The sequence below is a fragment of the Salvelinus alpinus genome, chromosome 9 (assembly GCF_045679555.1).
Source record: "Salvelinus alpinus chromosome 9, SLU_Salpinus.1, whole genome shotgun sequence".
In the NCBI taxonomy this organism is placed as follows: domain Eukaryota; kingdom Metazoa; phylum Chordata; class Actinopteri; order Salmoniformes; family Salmonidae; genus Salvelinus; species Salvelinus alpinus.
In genome coordinates this window covers 78,975,137-78,990,906 of record NC_092094.1, presented here as the reverse complement: position 1 = coordinate 78,990,906, position 15,770 = coordinate 78,975,137, and the positions used below count along the sequence as shown (strand labels likewise).

At 48.8% G+C, this 15,770-nt stretch overlaps 1 protein-coding gene across 1 annotated transcript in view; it reads left to right on the top strand.

Moving 5' to 3' along the window:
• The window catches only part of LOC139530994 (rho guanine nucleotide exchange factor TIAM2-like), a 100,440-nt gene that overhangs the window by 36,262 nt on the left and 48,408 nt on the right, over positions 1 to 15,770 (top strand). Inside the window, exons 3-7 of the mRNA XM_071327783.1 lie at positions 506 to 1,660; positions 7,374 to 7,839; positions 9,002 to 9,165; positions 12,096 to 12,320; positions 15,304 to 15,489. Coding sequence (XP_071183884.1) covers positions 512 to 1,660; positions 7,374 to 7,839; positions 9,002 to 9,165; positions 12,096 to 12,320; positions 15,304 to 15,489 — 2,190 coding nt within the window. The 5' untranslated portion in view covers positions 506 to 511. The remainder of the gene's footprint in view (positions 1 to 505; positions 1,661 to 7,373; positions 7,840 to 9,001; positions 9,166 to 12,095; positions 12,321 to 15,303; positions 15,490 to 15,770) is intronic.

Genomic DNA, 15,770 nt, shown 5'->3' with positions numbered 1-15,770 from the left:
CTTTATATGTCTCAAACCGCACCTTGCAGTGCTTTGATTGGCTCCCTTCAGATGTCTGGTCATGCCCATCCTTCCCTAATCTAAAACCCTTTGAGGTTCCCTGGAAGTCATTTCACACATAACAGCCATGAAGGCTTGTTGGTCACACTGGCGCTGATGCCGCCCTGGTACCTTTCCTGGAACAGGTCTAAAATAAGAAGAACAGGCTGTCTTTGTAATTATCAGATGCTCTCCTGCGCAATTATGCCTTTTTCTTTGGTCTTTTCACTCAGATGTTATCCGATTAAACTTAGTCCGTGACTGATGGCCTCCCATAGGAATCATTAGTCGGTAAGTGTAGTGTGGTAATGTCTATTTGGAATGAGTCTGCTCAACCATGACCAATCTGAGTTACAGTAGCCTCTCAGCACAGTAGTGTGACGACACCTGAAATTATGTCACCCGACAGATGTCTGACTTGCCTTCCATAGTATCTCTGACAGAATTGGTCTCCTTTGTCTTCCAGATCGCAATGGGAAACTCTGAGAGCCAGTACAGCCTTCAGGGGCCCAAGGGCACCAGCTTAATCCTCCCCGGGAAACAAAAACCCTACTCACTAAAGTTCCGCTCAACCAAAGAGGAGGTTCTTTCCCCCCATACGTGGTGGAAAGGTGGGCCAGGGGGCTCGGGTTACAAAGCCAGGGCTGTTGGCCGAGGCTGCCTCTCCCCCCCGCAGAGGAGAGGAGAGCCGTACGTCTCCAGACACTACGATTATGTCACCATGGGGGTGAAGGGCAGTCCAAACTGCCGTCGTTGGCATGACTCCCCACCAGGAGGCGGCTCACAACTCCCATCTGAGAATGGCTGCTGCCCATTTGAAGGCAGTGGACGCCTGGACAGTAGAGCATCAGGGGAGCTGAACGACCATGCTCTGAACGGACACAGGAACCCAGAGAGGATGCCAGGAGAGGGTGAGGGACTGGAGGAGCAGAGCAGTCCCAGGGTGGTCATCAAGAAGGATGGTAGTTTGAGGGTGGAGTTCACCAACACTAACAGTGGTCTGCTCCTGGACGAGGCCTCTGGGCCGGTGCAGCTGCTCAAATTCTCCCCCACCCTAGAGCCCACCCCGAGCCTTCCTGGCAGCAGCAGGAGGCCTGAGGCCCACCACGGAGCTCCGCAGCCAGCCTCAACCTCCACCACCAGGACCAGCAAGGGCAGCTCGCTGAGCTCCGAGGGGTCCTGGTACGACTCGCCCTGGGGGCACAGTGCGGACCTCTGCGACCAGGAGCAGTCCTGCTCCCCCAGTAGGACTATGGGAAACAGTGGGGCTGACCAGTTGGAGGCCTTTGGCCAACAGTCTCCCCCAGTGTCCATATCAGATCTCTATAGGGACCCCAGTATGGCTGTCACCTTCCCCACGGCTAAGGACCTGTCGGCAGAGTACAGGGAATCCCCCCATCACATCCAGCACCGGGCCTCCTTTGTTTCGGCCCTGGACGTGCCTACTGAGGAGGAGTGTCCGGAGGCCAGGCAGTACTCGTCCTACACCCTGCCCTGCCGTAAGGCCCGGCCCAGCGGAGAGCGCTCCACCCTGAAGAAGGGCTCTGGCGCGGTCAGAAGTCGCATGAGACGCCTCAGCGACTGGACTGGAAGTCTTAGCAGGAAGAAGAGGAAGACACAGGTGAGTGACTGTTGTATGGGCTTGTCTGTGTAGGTCAGGATCCTACCGCTCAAACAATCTACATCCAAAATTGTGAAGTTTTTTCAGAAACAATTGTCAATGTCCCTAAGTACTAACCCTACAAAGAGCAAGTAGAAGCGACAGTGGCAAGGAAACACTTCTGCTCAGGTTTCTAAACGAATGATGTTCTTCACAGGGTGTATACAGATCTATGAACTATCTTCATGGCTTGGTATGTACAACCAGTATGCCTACAGCTTTGTTTGCAGTTAGTTCTGTAGCCATAGCATATTGCTAGTCTCTATGTAGTCCAACTGTAGTCTGTAATAGAGGTATTGCCTTAGATTTACATGTAGCTTTTTTTTACCCCCCAATTTCGATCTTGTCTCATCGCTGCAACTCCCCAACGGGCTCGAGAGAGAGGTCGTTCTAAAGCAGCAACCAGAAGCACAGCATGTTCTTCTGTTTTCACCTCGACTACTCTTGTGTTTTACAAGATTTTCTTCTCATAGAAGCCTCAGGAAGGACATTCTCTTTTGATAATTGTGGTATATATTTTGATGCGTCCTCCAAAACATGACCCGCCTAACCGCTGTCGTGTCTTTGGCATCATTAAAAGTGAAGACTGTTATTTTAGCAAATCAATTCTCTGTAATTATTATTACGTGATTAAACTAATAATGTAAATGTAATTAACTAGGAAGTCTTCTTCAGATTACAAAGTTATAATTTTCCGAATATAACTCTTCAGATATTTTAATATCTGATCAATTAGTCTTCTATTAATGAATTATTTTTTACCTGACGTCAGTCTCATTCCAAACGTCATAAATTGTTGGTTATCTGCACGAACCCAGCCTTTACTATGAATCATCCATACACCAATTGGCTTAATCATTTATTTACTAACTAACTAAATAATCACAGAAATGCATAAACAAACAAACAGTAGATATTGGTTACAAGAATAGGGACGATTCCCTTGTGGGCTAAGCTGATATGACGGCTTGGTGGACAAAGGGAACTGGGTGTGGACTGAGAGACAAAAGGGATCACTACACACAGTTGATAATTATATTTACATTTAAGTCATTTAGCAGACGCTCTTATCCAGAGCGACTTACAAATTGGAAAGTTCATACATATTCATCCTGGTCCCCCTGTGGGAATTGAACCCACAACCCTGGCGTTGCAAGCGCCATGCTCTACCAACTGAGCCACACGGGACCATATTAATTGAAATGCTAATCCTTTGCACATGAATGCTCACTCATTCGGGAATAATTGCAATCAATATATATTTACGCCCGTGTGTTGTTGTGACCTCTGTTGGAATCCAGTCCAGCTGGAGAGTTCATCCGAGTCGCTCGCTCTCTTTCTGTTTTCCTGAAGATCAGTCTTTCGTGGTTAGAATGGATACTTCAGAGTACCGTTCAGAAATGTTCTCGTAGAATAGATGTTTCGGCGGTTGTCGGTATTCACATTCCAAGTTTACATAATTTCTAGCTGCAGACTAGTAATTAGTACCTAAGATTTGCTCCTATTCTGTAGGGATCGATAGTCTCAGAGTTGAATCTTTTCCAGCCGTGTAGCCAATGCTCCACGTGGTATGGTTAGTAATTCAATAACAGCTCACGCTGCGGGTTTGCTCAGTCTGAAGATGATTTTCTTAGGAGGGTGTTTTATGCGTAACCATAGAAAAGGCGGTTCCATGACGCCAGATCATGTCTGTGCTCACGGCGGCGGGCCAATGACTTAGTTCAACTTTAATGGGAATACAATTCTCTCACATTAAAGGTTTAACATCACATTACATCATTTCACAAATAGTTTCATCTTTACTCATTCATTTTATACAAGAATTAGATGCAAACCTCATAACTGAGGCACCTGTATAAACAGAGTTAGGGTATTGTGGCTGTATTGTCTTTCATGGGGTCACAAACATGAAACGAAATGGACCGGGTCGTAGCTGGCTTCTCCACCGACAATTTACACATTCTCCAAAATATGGATATGGTTCGGTTCTCAAATTCTGTGATGTAGTAGAATTTGTCGGGAGTTCCTTTGTTCTACTGTGAAACTCTGCATGAAAAGCGGAGAGAGTCTCCGCCAGGAATTTACAACCTCAGATAACAGAACCTGGGCGTAGGAGAGAGGGGGAAGCCACAATCTATACCCATAAAGGGCCACGCCATGACACCACGCTCCTTAACACCCGGACGCTTAACCCGGAAGCCAGCCGCAACACTGTTGGAGGAAACACCATTCAACTGGTGACCGAGGTCACTCGGGAGGCCCTGCATTTTTACATTTGAGTCATTTGGCAGAAGCTCTTATCCAGAGCGACTTACAGTAATGAGTGCATACATTTTAATATTAGTTCATACTGGTCCCCCGTGGGAATCGAACCCACAACCCTGGCATTGCAAGTGCCATCCTCAACAAACTGAGCCACACAGGACCCCCTTAGCTGCATCAGGTGTGTCTAGTCTCCTTTGGAATTTCCCTGTTTGAGATATGAATGTCTGTAGCTCCACAGGAGAATATGGTTATTATGTGCTTGGCACAGACCAGTGTTCCAACCCTGTTAGTGTCCTGTTAGGGAGGGGGGAAGAGGAAGCAACTCTCTGGCATATTCTTGGCTGGGGACTGTTACTGGTTACCTGGGCCATGTGCCTCCGTGGTCGGTGTCGTCTCGCCAGGAACACAACGTCGTCCCCGGTCCCGAGGACCACAATACCAGCTGTCTGAGGACCGAAAACCACAGGGTACCGCAAAATGAAATTTGCAACGCGGATGGTGCATTGTGTAGGGACTAGAGATGCAGTAGTCTAACGGAGAGTAAGGCATGAAACCGAGAGGAAGGATGAGAAGCCAAGGGGTCTGCAGATTCCATGACTACGTCTGGGTGGGTACAAGAGATCATGTCAGTTTTGTGTTGTTACTAACCTCATGCTAATGGAGGGAATATGCTAACTGCCATGTGTTGGATGCATAGCTTGCCATTGTAGGTGATTTGCTGTTGAGTGTGGTGGTGTGATTGTTTGAAACGGCATGTTATTTACCAGTTTACACCAGGTCTGTATGACGTATATTTCAGTGTTGCAGCATGGGTCAGACGGCTGAGAACTGGACCTGTAAAAGGACACCAGACTGTTTTGTACGGGATAAGAATAACCATGACTTGAATGCCAAATCACTGGATGTGTTTGTGTAAATCTGTGTTTTGGATCTGCAATAGCCTATTTAGAGCATTTAGCCCCATTAATCACAATAGTCATATTTTCTGCAACAAAGTAGGTCATTTCTAAAACTGTGCGTTGTAAGATTTTCCCACATTAGTTTACCTGCTCGAAAACGTGGCCCTCTGTGACTTTGTCTTTAAATCAAACATTATGCACCAATTCAATAGCTCTTCTAAACTTGAACACACTTTTCAGACAATGCCAAGATAATTGCTGTAAGACTTTAAAATCTCTGTTGCAGTGAAACTAAGTCCCAGCTCAAGATTTAGAAACCCCACCTCACTCATAATGATGAGGTTGTCATGGTGATTAGGGTTTGGTGGAGCTGCTCTGGGCTTTACTCACCACCCTGTCCTGCTCTCCAGAGAGCCAGTCTCGTAGTATGTTCTGTATGGATAGGTGCTCGTTCATTAGGGTCTGACAAAGGAAATCGGGGAAGGTAAAAGGACCTACCTGAAGCACAGAGAAGGATATATGCTCATTAATTTGGGTTTGACCCGCGTTGGGGGTAAAGCTTTCACTCTAAACTACTAGACCTCACTTAAGCCCTAATAATCTCCTGCCATGTGTTGGGTTTGGGAAGAGACCTAGGACTCACAGCTTCCCTGCACTATTGAACTTGTTGACCTTTTCAGTGAGAAGGAGGAGGGCGTATGGAGGACTGTGATTTTAAGTTCTGGTTCCCAGCGCAGCTTCATAGGTCCATGAGAAACTCCAACAAACCCTGGTCAATCCGAGTAACACTCAAACCCCCATTCTCCTTTAAACTCCACCCTACCTCAAATGTGTGTCCTCTGTAGGCATTAGGCAACCCTGGCCTTCAGGACAGATTAGTAATGAGCAGAGGGATATTTTTAGAGATAAATGGTCTCTTTCAGTGTTCTGACTCAAACTGTGAATTCTTCATGGGCAAATGTTGGAGCGTGATGTTTCCAACTGAGTTCTGGATAGTTTAATTGGAGCCATTCAGAGTTTTTATAGCTTCATGCTGACACATTCACTGGGTCTCTTTGCCCTCTGATGACTCTGGAGTCCAGGACAGAGACCATTCAGGGGCCCACCCTGGCCTTGTTCTGCTCCTGTCTGGGGCTCTCCGCTGGGCCTCTTGTTTCACCAAGGCCACTTAATCACCCACAGCTTCCAGTTGGCTCATTGATTCATATATCACCAAATCACGGCATCACAGCCCCTTTTCAACGAGTCAACCCAAATCAGGACTAATTCCAGCTCTTGTTCCCCTCCAGCTGGGCTCCAGAGCTCAGCTGTGGTTTAGGGTTGCACTGCACCATCCGAGCCAGCCTCTCAGGTCCAGTCCAGGTCCTTATGAGAAACAGCTGGGGGAGAGGTAGAAGGAAAGGGGTGATTAGGGGAGACTGCTGGAAGAAAGAGGAGACTGAGGGAGAAAGGGAGACTGACTGACAGCCGGGAGGAAGGGGGTCGACTGAGCGAGAGACTGGGAAAGGGCACCAGAACACTGTTTGTGTTTGAAGTGCACTCAACCCAGTTGCCAGGGGAGACCAGATGCTGCAATCTATTGGAGTGCAGGTGGGCTTTCATTACCACTGAAAGAGAACGAGTTCAATCCCATGAAGTAGTGTTCTACTGGGGTCAGGAAACCAGGGTGCCCTCACAGACGCAATTAAATTGTCTCAGTCTCAAGAACTTTAGTCGCCAGAGTGCCAGGTTCAGGAATTGAAGTGTTTTTGTTGTGGGACTCCTCACTCTCTCACCTCATACCACCCTCTCTCCCTACCCTCTCCTCACTCTCTCACCTCATCCTACCCTCTCCTCACTCTCTCACCTCATACCACCCTCTCTCCCTACCCTCTCCTCACTCTCTCACCTCGTCCCACCCTCTCTCCCTACCCTCTCCTCACTCTCTCACCTCATACCACCCTCTCTCCCTACCCTCTCCTCACTCTCTCACCTCATACCACCCTCTCTCCCTACCCTCTCCTCACGCTCTCACCTCGTCCCACCCTCTCTCCCTACCCTCTCCTCACTCTCACCTCATCCTACCCTCTCCTCACTCTCTCACCTCGTCCCACCCTCTCTCCCTACCCTCTCCTCACTCTCTCACCTTGTCCCACCCTCTCCTCACTCTCTCACCTCGTCCCACCCTCTCTCCCTACCCTCTCCTCACTCTCTCACCTCGTCCCACCCTCTCTCCCTACCCTCTCCTCACTCTCACCTCATCCTACCCTCTCCTCGCTCTCTCACCTCATACCACCCTCTCTCCCTACCCTCTCCTCGCTCTCTCACCTCGTCCCACCCTCTCTCCCTACCCTCTCCTCACTCTCTCACCTCGTCCCACCCTCTCCTCACTCTCTCACCTCGTCCCACCCTCTCTCCCTACCCTCTCCTCACTCTCTCACCTCGTCCCACCCTCTCTCCCTACCCTCTCCTCACTCTCTCACATCATCCTACCCCCTCTCCCTACCCTCTTCTTCTCTCTGTTTTTCCAGGAGCCCCGGTATAAGGATGGCAGCGAGGTCTTTGACAGTGGAGTGGATGGTCTGACAGCTGACACTAGCTCTCCCTCCCAAGTATCCAGCCTGTGGTACCCTGGCGGTGTGGGGGCCTCCCGGGCCCAGTCGGCAGGGGCCCTCCACCACAGCAACGATGCCCTTCGTCAGAACATCTATGAGAACTTCATGCGGGAGCTGGAGACAGGGACTGGACAGGGCAGTAGTGGAGGAGGGGGAGCTGGTGAAAGGAGAGACCCGTCTACGGGGACAGAAGAGGGGGAGAGCAGCAGTGAGTCTGCAGGGGGCTCTCTGGAGCAGCTGGACTTGCTGTTTGAGAAGGAGCAGGGGGTGGTACGCAGGGCCGGCTGGCTGTCCTTCAAACCCCTCCTTACCCTGCATAAGGACAGGAAGCTGGAGATGGTCACACGCAGGAAGTGGAAACAGTACTGGGTCACCCTGAAAGGTGAGTACTGTAGGGGTGGGTGTGCAGAGGGAAACAGGGTTTGGCACATTGCCGTCTAAGGTCCAGTCGATCAGAATTTAATTGGACCTTGAATAGCTGACTGAAATGGAGTGGAGCTTGATGCTTTCTAGGTTGGGTCACATTGAAAGGTGAGTTAAAGGTGTGAGGAGAGTAGACGGCAACAGAAGGTCAGAGACTATTCCAATTTTCAGGTCCAGTCGATATGACCACTGTATCATGGAATACATCAACTGAAATGTAATTTATGCTGGGAGACAGAGGGGAAGGACAGGTTCAAACTTTAAATCACATTAAAGTATAACTCTCTCTTAAAGAGAGTACAGACGTATCACTTAAGTGAGGACAGCAGCTTCATGTGGTTTCCTTTACATAGCCTGTGCATTACATTTACCATAGACTGATTCTTCACTATCCTAAAAGCTTACAGGGAATTATTCTGGTATATTTACCTGCTAAATGGGTAAACCTCAGGCCAGGTGCTAAATGGGTAGACCTCAGGCCAGGTGCTAAATGGGTAGACCTCAGGCCAGGTGCTAAATGGGTAAACCTCAGGCCAGGTGCTAAATGGGTAGACCTCAGGCCAGGTGCTAAATGGGTAGACCTCAGGCCAGGTGCTAAATGGGTAAACCTCAGGCCAGGTGCTAAATGGGTAGACCTCAGGCCAGGTGCTAAATGGGTAGACCTCAGGCCAGGTGCTAAATGGGTAGACCTCAGGCCAGGTGCTAAATGGGTAGACCTCAGGCCAGGTGCTAAATGGGTAAACCTCAGGCCAGGTGCTAAATGGGTAAACCTCAGGCCAGGTGCTAAATGGGTAGACCTCAGGCCAGGTGCTAAATGGGTAAACCTCAGGCCAGGTGCTAAATGGGTAAACCTCAGGCCAGGTGCTAAATGGGTAAACCTCAGGCCAGGTGCTAAATGGGTAAACCTCAGGCCAGGTGCTAAATGGGTAAACCTCAGGCCAGGTGCTAAATGGGTAAACCTCAGGCCAGGTGCTAAATGGGTATGTGGACCCTCAGCCTTCCTTCCACTTTACTGTAAAATGACTCAAGATCAGCAGAGACAAATAAATGACAGTTTGAGGTCATTCTTCTGAGGTGTGGTCTTCCTCCCTCTAACAACCATCCTCTTCCTCTCCCTGCAGGTTGTACCTTGTTGTTCTATGGGAAAGGTTCTCCAGAGCAGGAGCTGTCTCCGCGCTACGCCCTGTTCGCAGAGGACAGCATCGTCCAGGCCGTTCCTGAGCACCCCAAGAAGGAGAACGTCTTCTGTCTCAGCAACAACTACGGCGATGTCTACCTCTTCCAGGTGAGGCAGGCCGACTTACCTCACTCTCCAAACTGAACAAAGTACTGTCGATGCCAACAGTAGTTACCCCAATTGATGGAGATGCCGGAGAAGCTTGTAGATGCTAAACTGTCTGTTCTGGGGGAAAATCCACGTGTTTTGTATACATACAGTACGTCGCCATGTGCTCACAGAGGTCACACTAGGTCATACTACCGCTGTTTGAACTGCATTGCTCAGTCCAGCTGGTCACTCCTCCACAGTTACTGCCTGCGTGGCGTTAGCTTAGCGTTAGCTCCCTGAGCACGTCGTGGTGTTGACGGTCGGGTTTCCCCCATCGCTCGGCTCCCTGTCAAGCTGAGTGTTCCAGCTAATTCAACACACAATTAAGGAGCAGAAGCTGTTACTTAGTGGGGAATGTTTTGTGTACCCTGAAAGGAACGTGTGCCCTGTGCTGCCGTGGCAGCTAACCTGGTTTGATAGCCTCTTCCTGCTTGGCCAGTCAAGCGGAATGTGTTCTGGTGACGTGTCCACAGTGGTTTTGTCTGCTGCTAGATTACACTGACTGTGTCCTTTTCTGATTAACATGGGCAACCGGGATTTCAGCACTGTTCTGGGAACACTCTTCACATTTCCGGGGGAAAAAATAAAAGGACAAGACCCGGCAAATGAACATTCCCCCCCCCAATGTCAGAATGAATGCAATTCCACAACATGCTCAGCATCAGATTAGCAAAACATGTAGTGGTACATTATCCAAACAGGTTGTTTCATGGAAGCCTTTAGTCTAGCGTATTTACTTCACACAAAGTCGCCATAAATTCACAGCACACGCGTAATAGACACCGTCAGACTGCACATGAAACCAGAATGCAGTTAATGAACCCTACAGAAAACCTCTACTGTATAGCCTATAAAAGAACGTGTGCCTCTTTGAGCTGACTTTGTGACCCTTCAGACAGTCCCACATTTGAAAGGTCTTTGCACAATCCACTACATACATTTACATTTAAGTCATTTAGGCATCTCTGTCAGAGATGAAGTCTGTTAACAATTCAGAGGCATCAGGGGAAATGATATCGTCTCCTGTCATAGAGCCCAGGCTATATTCCTATCCAGTCCCAATCCCACTGAAGCCCCAAATCCTGACTCCTGTCTCGTATGAAAATTCCTAACTTTATTTTGTAATCCATAGGTTGTATTATCAAAGCATGTCTCTTGCCTATGCATGTCAAAATACCGCGATAACGTTTCTCCCACTTCTCTGCACTGTCTCGTACTTCCTGCCCACATGAGAGCGTCGGTAGAGAATGTGTGATCAACCAACGGTATGGGAGTAGAAATTGATATTTTTTAAAACAGAGTTGTTCCTCATTAAGATACCTTGATATTTAAACTATGTCCACTCTTCATCTTCCCGTTATTCATGAGCTGATCTGCTGTATGTATAATCGTCAACTATATTTTGCCATATTGAAGGAGGTTATCTAGCAAGCTTAGCAACTTTGGCCATTTTGCTTTTTTTGACTGCCGTTACAACGTTTGTATGCTTCGACAGCGCTGTGCTCAGGAGGCGCTCTGTGTCAAGAGAACCTTCTGCTGAATTGTTTACCCATTTAACTCGGCAAGTCCGTTAAGAACAAATTCTTATTTACAATGACGGCCTACCCCGGCCAAACCCGGACGACGCAGGGCCAATTGTGCACCGCCCTACGGCCGGATGTGATGCAGCCTGAATTCGAACCAGGTACTGCAGTGATGCCTCTTGCACTGAGATGCAGTGTCTTAGAAATGCGCTGAATTAATTGAGGAAAATGACAACGCTCAGAATTTCTGAATGGTCCGTTTCATAATTCACAACAATGTCATTGACGAACAAAGATAATTACTCTGTAATGACTAAATCTCAGTTTCATTTGCTCTGAAACGTTTACATAGTGGCGCAGCCAAGTCGACAAGACGGCGCCGCGTCCCTCTTATTTCGAGAGCTCTGGCATCTTGGTTTTAAAAGCTGTAAATGTGCACTTCCGATTTTTGCTGTATTTCCCGTGACTCCCGGGAGAAATATGAATTGCTCCCGGTATTGAAATTTGGTAGATTTTCAGGAAAATATGAATCCCTAGTGTGAGGCGAACAAACACGCTATTCACCATATTCAGGCTGTATAATAGTGGATGGAGATGTTTTACAAGTGTAGTCGAGTAGATCAAGTTAATGATTCTAGCTCGTAAATGATTATATGGAGAAGATTTCAACTCCAGCCGGAAGGTTTCTGTTTGGGTTCATATTTTGAAGAGCATCTGACTCCCTGACCTTATGTTCTCTGATGGATACAGAGATTCTTGGGGCCTTGATTTGCCCCCGGTAGTTTTCCCCTCTCACGTTTACGAGCTTTTTCTGAGTGTATCGCATGAAATCCCAGTTGTGGTGTTCGGAGTAAAGCTAGTAAAATGGTGAAGTGGACTTAACATTTCTCGAGAGTCTTAAGAGGTCAGGAAACCACTGACGCTATAAACTGGAGCACTGTAGAACCCTGTGTTCTCTCTCTCATTGTGTCCTGCACGAGTCACTCCTTCTCCCTCAGATTCCTAGCAGATTTCATACCATGTCCTCTGATCATTTGTTTTGTATAGGTATATTATCCTTTCAAGATTGACTGTATTGACTGAAGTTACGTAAAAGCGCAAGATTGGGGAAGTCTGATATTGTGGTGATATGCCGTGATGAGTATAGGAAGACAATATGCCTTAGAGCTGTCAATCATCCGGATTTAGAGTCCCACCCTTAACTTGTCGTTCATGACGTCACCATCATCGCTGCGTCCTGCAGTGCTCATACCTTCTCATAAACCGTTGAGAACAGATTATTTTACAGTAATAATCTAGTTTGTACATTTATGGTCTAATCTCAAACCTCCATCTAATGTCCCACCTTCACCTCTGTGTGTTCAGGCCAGCAACCAGACAGACATGGAGAACTGGGTGACAGCCATCCACTCTGCCAGTGCCTCTCTGTTCGCTAAGCGCCATGGGAAGGAGGACACGGTACGTCTGCTGAGGAGCCAGATCAGAGGCCTGCTGCAGAAGGTAGACATGGACGGTAAGATGAAGAAGATGGCTGAGCTGCAGCTGTCCATCGTCAGTGACCCTAAGAACAGGAAGGCCATCGAGAACCAGGTGAGGAGGAGGAGGAGGAGGAGGATCAGCTGTTGTTATAGCGATTGTGTTGCGGTGTCACAGAGAAGTATTGGTTAGTGTCCCTGAAAGAAACATGTTGTTGTTTTACTGTCCTGTTGTTCTGTTAAGGTTGTTTTGTTGGGAGTCTAGCAGCCCTAGAAATATGTGACGTGAATCACACCATGCGACTAAAACCCCATGTCTTATTTCTGGAACCGGTAGAAGTGGCCTAAATGTAGCTAGTGGCCGTCAAAACACATACTCGGGGGAGGGAAGAGGCAGGCTGCTTCTTCCCATTGCATCATATTGGGAATCCAGATGTTGTGTACAATGGGCTCTCAACATGCGTGATCCCCTGTAAACAGCCTGACTGAGGAGAGAAACCAGAACCAATCACGGATTCTCCCCACAGCTAAAACTGTCTTGTACATGTAACGGCGATGGCTAAAGATGAGCTTATCAACTCCCCACCTACTTAAGCGTATGTATCAGGTTCATAGTGAATCTACTTCCACTGCAAGACATGAGAGCTCAACATCTGAATGCGCACGCTTTTCTAATAATCTCAGCAATGAGGTAACATTGCCGTGAAAAAGGTGAATGGCTCATGGGAATGACATGGAGGGCGGTGTCTGTCGTCCGGACTGACGTAGTGTCTGTTTCACGTTAGTTATCACGGCACCTCGGGACAGAGACAGAGCAGTCTGGAGCCAATGATGGGGTCAGAGGGGAAAGGGCGGGGTTAGGCCCCGAGACGGGAGCCCACGGCTGATGATGGGGGGGGGTTAGAGGGCAGGGGGTGCTACAAGGGGCTCTTTGATGTCTACTCTCCCCCTTCTCAAAATCAGTGCCAGCAGACCTTTTTTGACCTCTCTCTATTCCCCCTCCATAGTGAAGTTCTAATCAGGTTGCCATTTACAACAATTTGGGGGGGAGAAAAGATGTTTGAAAGGAAAGTCAAAGGAGGCTGTATCTCTAAGGGAAGGCCCATTCCTGCCTTTTTTTTTAATGGGCCTGATATGGGACTAAATAGAGACTAGGTAGGATTTCTCAAAAGCCAGATGGGTGCAGCATGCCTTCACTGTGATGATAGCGTCTCTCTGCCTTAGTCCAGGTTTGGCCAGCTGCACAGAGACACACACATACATACCTCTCTCTGATTCTCAATCTGATAATGGCCGTGCTTCTTTGATACGATGACGGATTAACATTGCCTGGCAGAATCAATCAGACATTTGAGTGTGGCGCTTCTATTTGTGGCTATGCACTGTCCAATATTAAACAGTATCAACTATCAAACCCTAATCCGCCTCCCCCTTTGTATCCTCTCCTGTCCCCCAGAATACACCATTGTTATGGCTTTAGAGAAGCCATGGGGATACAGGGTTATCTCAGCTGATTTACCAAGCATGACGGTTAGGACATCACAGCCCTACCCAGACTGACCCTGGGATGACACTATATTAATGACACATGCCCATACACTAGATATCTGTACCCCGGGATCACATTGGCTCCTGAAGGGTATGATGTTGATCATGTCGTTGGGCTGAACCTTTACGTGTGTTGGCGCTGTCTGAACACACAGCATAGTGCAGCAGGCTCATTGTTGGTCTTTACAGTCCTGTTGTTGTGATGGTGGAATGTTCTAGGCTCAGACAGCTCCCCTCCCCAAGTCATTCCCAACCGTGAAGAATTCCATCAATGTGAATCAGCCTTCACGGGAGGACTCCATACTGTTCTGTATTGTAAATGAACTCTCTTCAGACCAGCACTATTAAAGTCAATTATAGAGAGTCGTTTAACTCCACGGTTTTCTCGTTAAAGTGAACCTCCGAAGCTAACAAAATAAGCACCCTCTCATACTTAGTGTTAAAAGGGCATGTGTTCATTCTCTGTGCGTGTGCTTGTTGGTGAGTGTGCTGTGTGTATTTAGGGGGGAGGGTTATATGGTGGTTTGGTGCTTGGCACCTCCCTTCCATGACTTTTATTACAGAGAATAAGAGAGACTGCATTAAACACACACACACACACACCACATACACACACCACATACACACACCACATACACGCTCCACAACCCTCCCTCACTATCATCAACCTTAATGCCCTGCCCTCACCCAGCAGCAGCTTGTGCCCCCCACCCCTACCACCACATCTGTAAGCAATCCCAGTTTGATGGAATGCACCCTAAACTATCTCCCCCCTCCCTATCTCCCCTCTCTGCCTGTCCCTCCCTCCCTCATCACCCCTCCCTCTTCTCACCTCCCCACCTCTTCAACTGTCCCTCCCTCCTCTTCTCACCTCCCCACCCCTTCAACTGTCCCTCCCTCCTCTTCTCACCTCCCCACCCCTTCAACTGTCCCTCCCTCCTCTTCTCACCTCCCCACCCCTTCAACTGTCCCTCCCTCTTCTCACCTCCCCACCCCTTCAACTGTCCCTCCCTCCCTGTTCTCACCTCCCCACCTCTCCAACTGTCCCTCCCTCCCTGTTCTCACCTCCCCACCTCTCCAACTGTCCCTCCCTCCCTGTTCTCACCTCTCCAACTGTCCCTCCCTCCCTGTTCTCACCTCCCCACCTCTCCAACTGTCCCTCCCTCCCTGTTCTCACCTCCCTACCTCTTCAACTGTCCCTCCCTCCCTGTTCTCACCTCCCTACCTCTCCAACTGTCCCTCCCTCCCTGTTCTCACCTCCCTACCTCTACAACTGTCCCTCCCTCCCTGTTCTCACCTCCCTACCTCTCCAACTGTCCCTCCCTCCCTGTTCTCACCTCCCTACCTCTCCAACTGTCCCTCCCTCCCTGTTCTCACCTCCCCACCTCTCCAACTGTCCCTCCCTCCCTGTTCTCACCTCCCCACCTCTCCAACTGTCCCTCCCTCCCTGTTCTCACCTCCCCACCTCTCCAACTGTACTTCCTCCCTGTTCTCACCTCCCTACCTCTCCAACTGTCCCTTATCACCACTCCTTCCCTCTCTCCCTACAGATCCAGCAGTGGGAGCAGAACCTGGAGAAGTTTAACATGGACCTGTTCAGGATGCGCTGTTACCTGGCCAGCCTGCAGGGGGGAGAGCTGCCCAACCCCAAGAGCCTGTTAGCTGCAGCCAGCCGGCCCTCCAAGACCGCCCTGGGACGCCTGGGTATCTTCTCTGTGTCCTCCTTCCACGCACTGGTGAGGCCCTTCATATGACAAGGTTGAGGGGTAGGGCTGTCTATCCAAATGATATAGAAAGTACTCTAGTTGACCAGAGTTTGTCGTTTAGTTTAGTCTGGTCTGGCACGAAAGGTTTTCTACAGTAGCTAAAGTCGTTCAGTTAAGGTGTAAACTCTCAAAGGTAACCCTTTGACACATACAATCTTGGAGTATTGCTGTAGGAGACGGAAGTTGAAGCAGGTTGATTGCTGTGAGTCTAGCTGCTGCGTTTGATCCTAGTGCTGACGGAGTGTTATGTC